Raw genomic sequence first — 14451 nt, 5'->3', positions numbered from 1 at the left:
TATATATATATATATATATATATAAATAAAATGTGTGTATGACTTTTTAAAGTTGTTTTTTTTCTTTTCATTTATACAATTTTCATTTATACACTCAGACAAGTTCCACAAGATATCACAAGTAGACAGGCCCTAGTTTAGGGAAGTCAATCCCCAACTGACTAGAAAATGTGTTCTGATAGGCAGCTGAAGATTTTTGTCTAGAGAGAAATATCAACATTACGGCACATTTGTATGGAAATTAATCTCAGAAGTCAGTTTACTTACCTGACATGTGATCTATAAAAACATTTGTCCCAGCTGTTTCACGCATGCATGATGCATAAGTGAGGGGATATTTACATTTTACAGCTAACACCCTTCGAAACAGTCTGTAAGCAGTTTATAAATGGCTCTGTTCCCTTCGATTATTCCCTGAACTCTGGTTTTGACACAAGTATGACAGCTGGTTTAGTGACGATGGTCACATCTGCTTACGAAATGCCTGCAGATACAGTAGCTGGAGCATGGCGGGCACAGCACTTTCATCACGTCCTGTAGCCATAGAAGAAAATGCTGGGTCCAAGGGTTATGAATCTTTCATCCAGGGAGACTTTAATAATCCTTTATCATTAAGCCTGCACAGTCCCTTCTTATGCAGAGCGGTAAAGCTCAGAACTGCAGTGGGCTTTTCCTCATGTTCAGTCAGACTGTGTACAGGAGGGTCACCACAGGTGTAGCATTCCCAAGGCATAGCAAATAACGAGGGATGATCCTGCAAGTAACTACTTAGCTTGACTAGATGCTCAGAAATCATTCATTCCTTTTAGGGAATATTCTATTGGCACATTTAATTTCCATCATGTCATTGCTGCATTTTTACTGCCAAATTATTACATAAAGTCATCAGATTTCTGAGCGCACCCGCTACAATGATAAACACAGTAGTCACATCAGCCCCAAAACAAATATAAAGAAAAAATATTTTAAATCATCCCAAACACATTTAATGAAAACATCTGGCAGGTCTAGGGAACTTAGGCCAATTCAGGCTCTATTGACTTTTAATATTGAGAAGGACATCCAATACAATTATTGTCTTAATTCTACCCGTTTTAAGGCTTCCCAGTTGGGCAGCATACAGGACAGTACCATGTTACCGTTCAGTCTGAAGAGAAAAGACTTGATAGGTTGAGAAAGTGCAAATGGGCTAGCTGCTGCTCAAAAGCTTAAGAGGAGCCTTGGATGCCAAAATCATTTTTCAAAAATCAGTCACTAAAAGATAAGCAATGATGAAATAAGGATTTCAGAGAGGTAAGACACTTAAGTCTATTGCACTCACAAGTCAGGCCTCCAATATGCAGTACAAAACTCAGAACACAGGTTTGATTGAGTCTTCCATTAAGCATTGATCAGTTGAGTAATTTGTAGCTTCCCCTCAGAATGAACTAATTTTATTAATTGTAAGGCAGTTTGGTGTTCTGCAGAGAGCCCAGTTACACCCCTCTACTCCATCTTTAATAAAGAGCAGCTAAAAAAAAAAAAATGTGGAAAGAGAAAACACAAAAAACCAAGACAAAACTCTAACAGCCCTCCAAATAGACAATTCTAGTGAAGTGTAAAATGTGTACCATAGTATAATATTATGTAGTAAAATCTCCATAGGATTTTTATTTACCATGTGATTTCAGTAATATAAATGTATAGATTCATATTGTTTTCCATTTGTTCTGCCTTCAGTGGTTTCTTGATCAAGAACTGGCAGTGACAGCCAGCCAAATAGCAAACTTCTGTGTGATTACTGAAGATCACTGGGTTCTAAGATTCTCCACCAAATTTCTATAAACATGGTCAGTGATCCAGGAACAGTACCTTCAGCAGGTTTGGTTTGTGTTTAGTCCTCGTAGAAAACCTTGATGGTCTCTGATCCGCTTTTTCCATTTCTTTACAATGCAACAATAAACATATACAGGATTCCAGCTTTTCAGTCAGTCTCCATTTCCAAGGAACTTTTTTAAATTCCCAACCCCACTCTTTCGTCGAGACACTGGCTTCCGAAGTCCATCCAAACACAAAGGATTTGTTCATTTTCCCTTTTTGTTTTACCAGACAAAAATAATTTGTAATGAAATTCCTAGTCTTGAACGGATTTGCTGAGAAACTCATGCAGGGGTGTGCACAGTCACAGTAATAGGGGATAAGACTTCTTTTAATCTGAGTTAACATAATGATGACACTAAAACTTGATATGAAACATTTCAGTAAAAAGGGAAGGAGAGGACTCGGGCTGGAGCAGGGCAGGGGTTGGAACATTACTCCGAATGCGTGCAGAGGATGGAGGCTGCACACTCTTCAGAGTTTTTCTGAGGACGGGATCCAGATGTAGGGGCCTGATTGCTCCTCGATGATCATCTTGATTTTATTGTAGATCTCTTCTAGTGAGTCACCCTGGACTATGGCTGTGAAATGAGAGAGGACACAAGCAGATCATTTAATTTAGTCAACTATAGCAAGATGCTCTAATTTCTATATCTCATTTAAAATAACAGGGAGTTATTCCATAATGACTTAGGCACATTTAGCCACAGAAAAACAAGAATGTTTACCTGTGAAATACTCTCCAAATTCCTGTTCAAGCTTCACTGCCTTATCAAAGACTTTATTTGCTTGCTCATACGTCTGCCTCTTGTTCATTTCCCTATAAAACACAAATTCATTCATTTCTTTATTTAACCAGATTTTAAAAAACAAACAAACAAAAAACACTAATTGAGATTAAAAATCTCTTTTACAAGGGTGACCTGACCAAGAGGGCAGCAACAAATAACAAATATACAAATTTACGACTTCAAAACACCACAATCAATGATCACAACAATTTACCAGGGGATAAAACAGAATCTGTTAAAAGTACCTTAAACTCATTCAGTATGAACATATCCCACTAAATCTTACACCTAATAGGAGATAGCTAGGCTATGGGATAGACTGCAGGCAGACTGATGATAGCATAGCCTTGGCAGTGTTTCTGGGTCGCCCGGTGGGCCTCAACAATTTGGTCGGCGCCACCAAGCCCATCCCTGCCACTAGTATGTTTTCTCTTTCTCACGCTCAGACAACCACACACACACACACACACACACACACACACACAAAATCAATCCCTAATGTAATGTAAAGATGTAAGATGTAATTATTAATAAAAAAAAGGGGGGGGGATATATTCAGAAGTCTGTGTTTTTAATGTGTTTTAAAGACATCTTGCAAAAGGGGGGCCTCAGCCAAATGTTAATGCCATTTGGCGGGCCTTGCCCTGGAAAAGTTTGGAACCCCTGGCCTAGACCGGTGGTTCTCTAACTAGGGGCCGCATAGAAATTCTAGAACATTTTTTCCCCTAAATTAATTTTACCTGTACACAAGTCGGCATTGTCAACCTAGGTACTATTATGTACATAAAACTGAGCAATATTAATAAAGCAATTATACACAGCACACTAAGACACACCCAACAGAGGCATCTGTTGATATACTAGTGTACAGCACTGTTAGCTATACATTGATAAAACCTATAAAGGCCATTTAAAATGGATAAGTTTTTAGATAGAGGATGTAGTCTCTTAGCTGAGAAAGTTAATACAGAAGAGCCTAGCGTGGAAAATAAAATTTTTTTTTTTTTAAATGCGAAAATGTGATGACTCTAGGGGGCTACAAAGGGATGCACCCTACATGGGGGGGGGGGATTACAAGGCATAAAAAAGATTAAAAAATGTGTTGGCCATTAGTGTGATTAAATGCCTGATTCCAAATCCTGAAATGCGTCACCTAGGGAGTATCTCCTTCATATTGTAATATATTTTCCATATACGTAAATACGTATATTCGTAAAACAAATATTAGGAGTTGCATAGTTAATTTTTATTACATAACCAGTTATTTTTAAAAAGCCGTGGAAGATAGTGCTTCCTGATTAGTGCAGTAAACATAGAATGCAATATCAAAGTGAATCATCTTACATAAAGTGAACTTTATTGTAAACACCTGTACATTCATGCCATTATCTAAATCAGCCAATCATGTGACAGCAGCACAATGCAAAAAATAAGGCAGATACAGGTCAAGCACTTCAGTTAAAAAATAAATAAATAAGAAAGAAAAAAAGTGTGATCTCTCTGACTTTGATCATGGCATAGATGTTTGTACCAGAAGGGCTGTTTCAGTCGTTCAATTGCTGATCACCTGGAAATTTCACACACAACAGTCTCTAGAATTTACACACACATCCTGCGAGTGGAGGATCTGCGGGCTCAAACACCTAGTTGATAAGAGAGGTCAGAGGAAAATGGCCAGATAGGTTCAGGCTACTAGGAAGGATATAGTAATTCAAATAACCCCTCTTTATAACTGTGGTGAGCAAAACAAAATAAAGCAACTCAGAACACACATCAAGCCTTGACATGGATTGGCTACAACAGCATAAGACCACATCAGGTTCTACTCCTGTCCCAAGAATCTGGGACAACAAGAATCTGAGGCTAATTCATGGGCACAGACTCATCCAAAATGGACAGTTGAAGACTAGGAAAAGACCAGGTGATTTTTTTTTTTCTCTAGTCTTCCAACTGTTCAGTTTTGATGAGTCTGTGCCCATGATAGCCTCAGATTCTTTTTCTTGGCTGACAGGAGTAGAACCTGATGTGGTCTTATGCTGTAGCACATCCACCTCAAGGTTTGATGTTTTGTGCATGCTGAGATGCTTTTCAGCTCACCACAATTGCAAAGAGTGATTATACATGAGTTACTACAGTATACTCTAATCAGCCATAACATCAAAACCACCTGCCTAATATTGTGTAGGTCCCCCTTGTGCCACCAAAACAGCTCTGACCCGTTGAAGCACGGACTCCACAAGACCTCTGAAGGTGTGCTGTGGTATCTGGCACCAAGACGTTAGCAGCAGATCCTTTAAGTCCTGTAAGTTGCAAGGTGGGGCCTCCATGGATTGGACTTGTTTGTCCATCACAGCCCACAGATCCTCGATTGGATTGAGATCTGGGGAATTTGGAAGCAGAGTCAACACCTTGAACTCTTTGTCATGTTCCTCAAACCATTCCTGAACAATTTTTTTGCAGTGTAGCAGGGTGCATGATCCTGCTGAATGAGACCACTGCCATGAAGGGGTGTACTTCGTCTGTAACAATGTTTAGGTAGTTGGTACGTGTCAAAGTAACATCCACATGAATGCTAGGACCCAGGATTTCCTAGCAGAACATTTAGCAGAGCATCAGACTGCCCCACTGGCTTGCCTTGTTCTCACAGTGCATCATGGTGCCATCTCTTCCCCAGGTATGCAAGACACATGCACCTGGCCGTTCACATGATGTAACAAAATAATAAAATAAATAAATGAATGAATGTATGAATAAAGTGATTCATCAGACCAAGCCACCTTCCACTGCTCCATGGTCCAGTTCTGACGCTCACATGCCCATTGTAGGCACTTTCACCAGTGGACAGGGGTCAGCATGGGTACTCTGACCAGTCTACCGATATACAGCCCCATACTCAGCAAGCTGCGAGGCACTGTGTTCTGACACCTTTCTATCATAGCGAGCATTAATTTTTCCAGCAATTTGTGTCACAGTAGCTCTAATGACAAATCGGACCAGACCTGATAATCCTTTTTATTCACTTCACCTGGTTTTAATGTTATGGCTGATTGGGGTATATATACACACAAAGCCTTGGTTATGGCCCTTCAAAACACTCACAAAAATACTGATGTGCCCCAGACAAAATTTAGTTTGGCAACCCTGGCTTAGGCAATAAATAGGCACCTTTCCATATCTTTTTTAAATCTTAACATAGTAAACTGTTGAATACCACCACATATAAGGCAGGGGGGAATTATTAAACATCTTAATGAATTTACTTCACCCCCGAGCTGAGATGGGAAGTTAAAACTTACATTAGAGCATCAACGGATTTTGGTTTGATGAAAATGGAAATAGGATAGAGCTGTGCTTGCTGGAGTCTCTTTATGGCATTCCCAGACACATCCAAGATGCAATGCTTCCCCTAAAGCACAAAGACAGAAAATGCATGGATTTTCCACACTCCTGTTAAATAAAATATTTGCCATAGTGAATCAGATGTAAACAAGTGAATTTGTTTAAAGAACAGGTTAAGGTGCTGTGCGATGTTTCATTAGCATGTATAAGCTATTACGAACCCGCTCAGCCACTGCCCGTACTGACAGAATACTGGTCCCATAGAGATTCTCATTGAACTGGCCTGCTTCAATGAACTTGTTGTCCTGAATGTCTTTCTCCATCTGCTCTCTTGAAGCCACAAAGTGGTAATCCTGCCCATCCATCTCATTCTCTCGCCGCGGACGAGTTGTATCTGGGGAGGGGATTGCTTATGGTTTATTCCATGAATGCGTTTCCGTTTAAAGCCAAATAAAAACAAGGACAAGCAGAACCATTGATGACACTGCTTCTGGCTGAATTCGGCACACTTACGTGGAACACAGGATCCAAACTTATGGGGAAACTCTGAGATCAAGTCATCATTTACTCTGTCCTTCATTGGACCCAAGATGATCACAGGCCTTGTGTAATGAACTACAAGAGCAGGAATAAATACCAAATGTGAAACTCAAGGTGATTTTTCCAGTGTAGAGATTACATTTGCACAGATTGTGTTTCTAAAACCGAATACTTACTCTCCTGTCGAGTCACTGGCTCATAGGATAAAATTGTGTCCTCTTGACCTTCTATATGATTAAAAAAATAAGGCAAAAATAAATGGTGGTATAATACGAAGGATTTGGCTTATTCTCATGCATGTCCACTTAAGATTCCAAAAGGACTCTTTGCTAACTCTCACAGGCTCTCCACAATCCCTTTCAATTTCTCCTCCTTCCTCGTTCTTAACTTTGATTTCTACTGTTCATTTATGTACAAGGTTTGCAATTTTATTTAAACAATGTTTGAACTCCATAACCTTAGACCTATTGTTTCTCAAACCAGCATATCACAAAGTGCATTCTGAGTGAGCGGAATCTTAAGAAAGGCTTTCCTAGACAAAAAATACAGAAGAAAAAAAACTTGTATATATTTTTTGTTCCTAGACAAAAAATAAATAAATAAAAATAGGGGGTTCCTAGACATGAGAGTAAAATGTCTTTAACAGAATATTTCAGTTTGTAGGCAATTACACATGAACAAAAAGATTTAAACCCCCCAAATCATGACAACAGTACCCAAGTTGAATTATCTCTGTAATACAATAAAGTGAAATATTTAAATGCATTGAATACTAAAAATTTTTAATAATGAAATGATGATTGTTCACACAATGATGGGCTTTCAAGTCACTTACTGGAGCTGCTCTCACTGTCGCTGGTATTAGATGTCAAACACTCTGCAGAAAGAAAGGGAAGGTTCAAAATATCTCCATGTGAACAGTTTTAAAATTAGTACAAAGTACAGATTAACTTGAAGAAAACATAATCTCACCGTTATATTACAGAAAGGAAATAGAGAGCAGAAATAAAAGGAAAGCAAGTCTTGCACATGCACACAGATGTTCACCAGTTCCTTTATAGAGAAGTGGTAGGAGGTGGCAGTACAAGTAAATTAAGTATTTCCTCCTGTAAAGTCCCAAATGACCTCCACTCCCTGGTCAGGGTTTCCTATGGCCGTGTCTGTGTTACTACAGCAGAAACCGATACTACAAATCGTGCCAAAGTAAACACCCTGGTATTCAGTTTCTCACTGGAATCAAAAGGTGGACAGCATCACATCCGCAAGATACTAACTACAGGTTGCAACAGCTCATTTAACACCAGTTGTAATCTCAAATACACATCAGCACTATGTGACTTGATTTGTACTTTGCTTGGTAATTTGCTTGATTTAGGAGACAATGAAAACTCTTACTTTATTACAGTTTTAATCATGAAGATCATTAACACTATTTCAACTCGCTTTTCTCGACTGTTTAACAGCATGGGTGTGAGAATCAAGGAAAACATTAGATCAAGTGAAGCTACCTTACTGTTTCACGACAGAAAGCATGGCCTTTGTCTTTCACTTTGACTTTTTACTGTGCTAACACCAGTTCATATTTGGTGCACTAGCCATTATTTAATACGGTTGATTCGCTATAAATTCTATCCATGCGTCAGTACAATAAATAAAGTATCGAATCCCGAACAGAGACAAAAGTTTTATAGCTAATACTGGAAGAATATGAAAGTATTTCACACTAGGGCTGTCAGAATTCTGAATATTATTTACATGTTAATCCATATTTGAATGGTTAAGATCCTAAGTTGTACATTTACTCACCCAGCATATGTCTATTGAAACCTTGTGGCTTGAGGTAGGAAAAGGGCACTCTCTTATTTACTTTGTTTAAGAAAGCAAACTTCTGTAGTTTAATTGAAACAAAACATAGTGTAGTGCTGCTACTAATGTTATCTCTCCGACAGTCTCTCGTTATAATCTCTTATAAACTCTCATATTCAGATATTTAACATATCCATATTCTAACTGGGTGATTGCTGGTGGATGTGAGGGGGGGGAGCTTTATGTGTGGCATTCTGAGCTCAAGGGACAGCTGCTTGATAAGTATAACCACACACACTTACTCAAACTCTTTGATCCATAAAAGTCATCGCTTAACCCTGGGAAGTCCTGAGTGTCCCGAAAGGTGAAAGCAGAAACAAAGAAAAGAAGAGAGCAGACAGGAAGAAATAGATGTTAGTGAGAGGCCGAAAAGAAGGGTGTAGTGCTCTCTGGGGATGGAGAGAGAGACCAACACAAACTGGCTGTGCTCTCGGTCTGATTAGTCTACAGTGTACCCATGTAGAATATTGCTTCAAGCATTAAATTGGAATAATGATAATCAAGAGATTTTGCAGGCAAATGAATAGCACTAGGTAAAGCACAGCACTGGAGTATTAGTGCATCTCTACACCAGTGAGCAGCAGACATCTGAGACCTCGCTCAGAGCACACAGAGGCCAGAGAACTCTATATTCTGATTGGTTCTGCTGTCTCATGGGGAGGACTTAAAGGTATGACGAGGCACCAAAAGCCAGCCGCACGCTGTCCCAAAGGCAAGCATGAAGGAGGATGAAGCATGAAGGACAGCAGGTATTAGAGCCCTTAAACCCCTGCACACACACTTATATACTCACGTTCAGGCTCCACCAAATCCTGCACAATATTCTCCTTGCTCTTGTAAAACGGGAACTTGCGAGACAGGTTGAAGCTTTTTTTGCGCTTTACTTTGACTGGCTGCTGGGAGGTGACCACATGAGGGGAGTGGAAATGAGAGATGAAAAACAGAACAAATGGGTTTCAATACAGTCAACAGCACACCAACAGCTAGCAAACACAAGCATGCAAAAAAAAAAAGAAGAAATAAATTAAACAACTGATGGAGTGTAATGTATCAGACATTCATCATGGGCAATGAATGAGTACACGTGGGAAAAATTCCAAAAATCTCATATTAAAAAAGAGGAATATGATCTGAATCTAATTTAAGGTCCATGAAAAATCCTTAGACCAAACCGAATGTTTAGATGTCTCACCATCACAGAGTGTAATGATTGAATTTCTGTATTATTACATGTATGTGTGTAGATCTGTCTATCTCTACACACTCAGTGAGCCGCCTTATGAGGAGCCTGCTATTCTCCGACTATAGTAAGAAGGTCCCTTTACCCATACCTGAATCAGGTAGATCATCTTGCATGTAGTTTACACAGGATGACAGGGTGGGAAGGGAGTGAGGCGCATTTCAATTGCACTCACCCTATTGGACTCAATCATGCCGGTCCTAGCATGGAACTTGACAGTTTTTAACCGAGCACGCTCTTTCTTTTCCACCCTGTGTTAAGGGAAAAATGCAGTGTTTAGTTAAATAATTCTGCTGCTTTCTCAACTGGCTCAACAAATGGTATTCCAAAACGCTATTCATAAGTGACTGAGCACCAACATCAGGCTTTGTTTGCTGTGTACACACATTGTTGTTTGTTGTGTAGATACCATTACATATTCCGTGAGCTAGACTGTAAACGAATTAGAAATGATGAGATGCATTTTATATGAAGTATACTGTGTATTCTGAAAAGCACCCAACTGTTTTTTTTACCTTTTACAAATCTGTATGATAATCCAAATGGTTACATATACCAACACTGAACTGACCAACATTATATGTGAAAATTGTGGTTTGTTATTTAGTTGCAACATTGCAGCTGTACTGCCAATGTTCAGCTCTTTGTTCTATCTCCCGCCCCGCCACTTCTCTGTCAATAACCAATCAGCGATTAGAAATGAATGGACTAGATTACCGTATTACTCATTGAACTGTTTGCTAGTAAATACATCTGCCTTTTTTTTTTTAATTTAATATGATTAATTTAGCAGAACTGTTCTTATTTTGAAGTAAACTTGTAATCTTTTGTCAGGGATGATGGGTAATGCTGTACCTTTTCTTGCTGGGAATGACCCCGATCTGCTCACTTTCACCATGGGAAGTGACGAGCCGTGCCTGCCACCACTCGTCATCAGAAGCATTGATGACATGTAGAATGTCTCCATATGAGAAGCTCAGGCCCTGGCTGGGTAGGCAGCTGTCTCTGGTACGGTCGTAATCAAACAGAGCCCTGCAGAAATGAGGGACAAATTCGATCATTGCTCTCTACTTCTGTCAAAAATCAAATTAAGATTAATTAAGAAAAAGGGAGCTTTAGTGACTACTCGTTATTTAAATTTGATATATACTCAATATATAGATACACACACACACACACACACACAGGTGGCAAATTAAAGGAAACAAGTGTGTTACTAAGATGCTGGGCCAGTACAAGCTACCAGAACAGCTTCAGTGCACCTTGGCCAAAAATTGTACAAGTCTCTTGAACTGAATTGGAGAAATAAACACCATTCTTCTAAAACATGGTGGTGGTCATGGAGAGCGCTGCCTAAGGCCCTGTTCACACATGGTATTAACATCCATCTCAAAAGGACGGCCGAAACGCGCAGCCTTTTACACCTGCCATTTTGAATGTGTCTCCAGTGACCACTTCTAATCAGATTTCATACATCCTTTACGCTGAGGACGAGTGGCACTCACATTTATTAAGTCAATCATCCGTTGCATTTGTTTTCAGGCAGAAATGCCCATAAATCCTCGCTCATGTACAGGCCGTTTCAAACATTTTAAACACATGGTCTGACTAATTACGCAGTCGATTTGGTGGTCCTTCGTTGCTGTCGGGACCGCATGAAGACACTTTTGTGTTCAATCTACAAATGTGATGTGGTCATATGCATCCCAAACCACCAGATGTGAACAAGACCGAATGCATCAGTCTATAATCTCCCATGGGTGAGATCTTCTGACTGTGAAGGCCATAGAATATCATTTACATCATTTTCATCCTCATCAAATCATTCAGTGATCACTCGTTCCCTGTGGATGGAGCTCCGTCATCCGGAAAGAGTCCACTCTCATCAGGACAGAAATTTTTCATCATAGGATAAAGGTGATTAGTCTTAATAACTTTGTATTGATTTGCAGTGACCCTTCTCTAAGGCAGAGTTTCACCAACCAGGGATTCATGAACCCCTAGGGGTTCATGATGGTATTGCAAACGGTTTGTGAGACTGATGTAAATGTCAGTCTCATTAAATAAAAAATTTGGAACAAAGTTATAATTGTAATAATAAATATATGATAAAGTAATAATATATTTAAAATAGTGACCTGATACATGCTAAATGTTATACCATTTATTGCAATATTTCACTTACTTAAAATCTCAAGAGGATGAGGAAGAAAAAAATGGGGACAGTAAGGGGAAAAAGTGGACGCAAACCGTTCTAGCAATTTGCTTCCCATAGCACAACAGAAGCACCACATGACCCCAGCACTGTCGGGCCCTTGAGCAAGGCCCTTAACCCTCAACTATGTAAATGTAAGTTCTGGATAAGGGTGCCTGCCAAACACCACAAAAATGTCAATCTAAAATGTGTATATATGCACACAGAAACCATTCAAGTTTTAATGCAAGAATGAAAGTTTGGTGATGTGCAACCAAATATTAAATGTTATTTACTTTAAGACAGTCTATTCCAATACTTTTTGCACTGCATTAATAAATAAAGAGTAATAAAGACACTGAGACTGGTTACTGACAAATCTGTGCACGAAAAATCGATGTGTGTGCCAACTTTCACAGGACCTTAGAAGTATTATTACAGGGATACACAAAGTTGGAATGGGCTACAAAAGCATTTCTAAAGACCTGGGTGTTCATCAATCCATGATGAGATAAACTGTCTAAAAATGGAGAAAATTCAGGACGGCTGCTACTCTTTGTTCATGTGTCCACAATCAGAAAAAAATGAAAAAGATTTGTGTTAATGGAAGGACACCACAAAGAAAACCGCTGTGGTCTTTTAAATAAATAATAAATAAATAAATAAATAAATTTTAAAAAAAACTTTCAAGCTTGCCAAAAAACACCTGCATGTTCCACAACACCTGTGAAATGTTCTGTGGAGAGATTAGTCCAAAAATGTAACTTTGTCAATAATAAACAACATGTTTGCAGGAAAATAGGCACTGCACACCAACACCAAAACCTTGTCCCAACTGTGAAGCATGGTGCATGGAGCTTCATGGAGTAGAGCTGCTTTACTGCCTCAAGGCTTGGATGCCTTGTAATCACTGAGGGAACAATGAATTCAAAACTGCATTAAGACATTTTACAGGAGAACGGCGGGGCAATAGTCCATGACCTCAAGCTTAAGAGAGTTTGGGTGATGCAACAAGACAATGACTCAAAGCACAAGTAAGTCAACTAAACGATAGCTGAAAAAAAGATTAACATTCATGTTTTGGAAAGGCCAAGTCATGGATCCTGACCATAATCCATTTAAGACACTGTGGCATGACCTGAAGAGGACTGTTCGATCAAGACCGGCCAAAAATACTAATGAATTGAACCGGTTTTTATATGGAGGAATGGGATCCAAAATTCCTCCTCATCATTGTGCCAGTCTTGTAAGCAGCTACAGAAAACATTTGGTGGAGGTTGTTGCTGCTAAAATGCAAAAAAGTTATTAAATTCAAGGCTTCACTTTTTCTAGGCAGCACTGTGAATGATTACTCAATGTGCTCAATAAAGACGTGAAAAGTACTACTGTTTGTTGGGAAACAGAATTATGTATTTGGGTTAGAGAAACACCACAACGATCAACTTCCCCTATGCGGAGTGAATTGTTCCAGGTGGTAGGTGAAAAACACAAGAGAGTCATGCACTGTGCCCAGGACAGAGCCTCTATTTTTACCTTGTCAGACCGGTAATTCCCAAAAGAACCTGGGAGAACCTGCTCCACTCGTTTTTCTTTCCACTGACATTCTACTCTATGTACAACAAGTTATATAGGCCTCTTGTTTGTGACTGCACTGTGAAATTCATGACATTCAGACTGATTTTTACTATTTACAGAATTTAATGTCTGTTAGTTAAACGGTAAGGATGGACTGCATGTATGTGCACGATGTGACATGAAACGCAGCTTACTGCCGGCATCTTGTTAACTTCTGATGTGACTTTTCAGGTAGAATGCCGAACAATATTTAAAAATATTTATTCACACATTACAGATGTACAGCAATTTATCCCATGACTGATTTTTACTTTCAACAAACCCTGCATATTTGCTAACATTACACAGTGCCATGAAAACCTGTTTGCCCCCCTGTCTGAATCTGCACATTTCAAACACTGAATGACACCATCACCCCGGGGTAACAAAAACCACTGTGTGATAGACATGTTATGTGTTTATTAAGACTATATATTCAACCCCTAATCCCCCTATGTTAGAAAATTATTGTAACCAGCTATTAAAAGGGCCCACTCCATTTCTCCACCCGCACTGAACAGCAATAACTGCAATCAAACGCTTTCTGAAGTTGTTAATTAGTGTCTCACAACGCCTTGGAGGAATTTTGGCCCACTCCTTCTTGCAGAATTGATTCAGCTCAGTGACATTTGTAGGCCTTCGAGCATAAACTGTGCATTTCAGGTCATGCCACAACATTGCAATAGGAATTGATGCAGAGCAGAATTCAGAGTTCCCAACATGTCCAAGTCCTGATACAGCAAAGCATCCCCAAACCATCACACTAATATCAGAGTGCTTCACATAACAGAGCCCATGTTGACCAAAAAGCTTCACTTTAGATTAATCTGTCCATAACACATGGTTCCAGAACTCAGGAGGATCATCTCTGAGTGTTTCTTTGCAAATTTGAGACAAGCATTTATATTCTTCCTGGATAGCAATGGTTTCTGCGGTGCTAGTCTGCAATGGGTCCCATTCTTGCCCCGAGTTTTTATAATGGTTGAGTCATGAACACTGACCTTAGCTGA

General features: G+C 39.4%; 1 protein-coding gene across 15 annotated transcripts in view; it reads right to left on the bottom strand.

Moving 5' to 3' along the window:
• Positions 1-1008: 1008 nt before the first annotated feature.
• The window catches only part of dlg3 (discs, large homolog 3 (Drosophila)), a 94327-nt gene continuing 80884 nt past the window's right edge, over positions 1009-14451 (bottom strand). For 7 of the 15 annotated variants that reach the window (XM_053682221.1, XM_053682226.1, XM_053682218.1 and 4 more), the window contains 10 exons: positions 10489-10665; positions 9809-9884; positions 9187-9289; positions 7363-7404; positions 6704-6754; positions 6501-6602; positions 6209-6381; positions 5945-6054; positions 4820-5028; positions 2586-2677 (listed from right to left, as the gene is read on the bottom strand). In XM_053682221.1, coding sequence (XP_053538196.1) covers positions 2670-2677; positions 4820-5028; positions 5945-6054; positions 6209-6381; positions 6501-6602; positions 6704-6754; positions 7363-7404; positions 9187-9289; positions 9809-9884; positions 10489-10665 — 1051 coding nt within the window. In that variant the 3' untranslated portion in view covers positions 2586-2669. Of the gene's footprint in view, positions 2439-2585; positions 2678-4819; positions 5029-5944; positions 6055-6208; positions 6382-6500; positions 6603-6703; positions 6755-7362; positions 7405-9186; positions 9290-9808; positions 9885-10488; positions 10666-14451 lie in introns of those variants that run through there. The other 8 variants (XM_017474275.2, XM_017474278.2, XM_017474276.3 and 5 more) reach the window with 3 other exon arrangements.

Source organism: Ictalurus punctatus, chromosome 8 (assembly GCF_001660625.3).
Source record: "Ictalurus punctatus breed USDA103 chromosome 8, Coco_2.0, whole genome shotgun sequence".
NCBI classification, from domain to species: Eukaryota; Metazoa; Chordata; class Actinopteri; order Siluriformes; family Ictaluridae; genus Ictalurus; species Ictalurus punctatus.
This window is presented reverse-complemented; position numbering and strand designations above follow the sequence as displayed.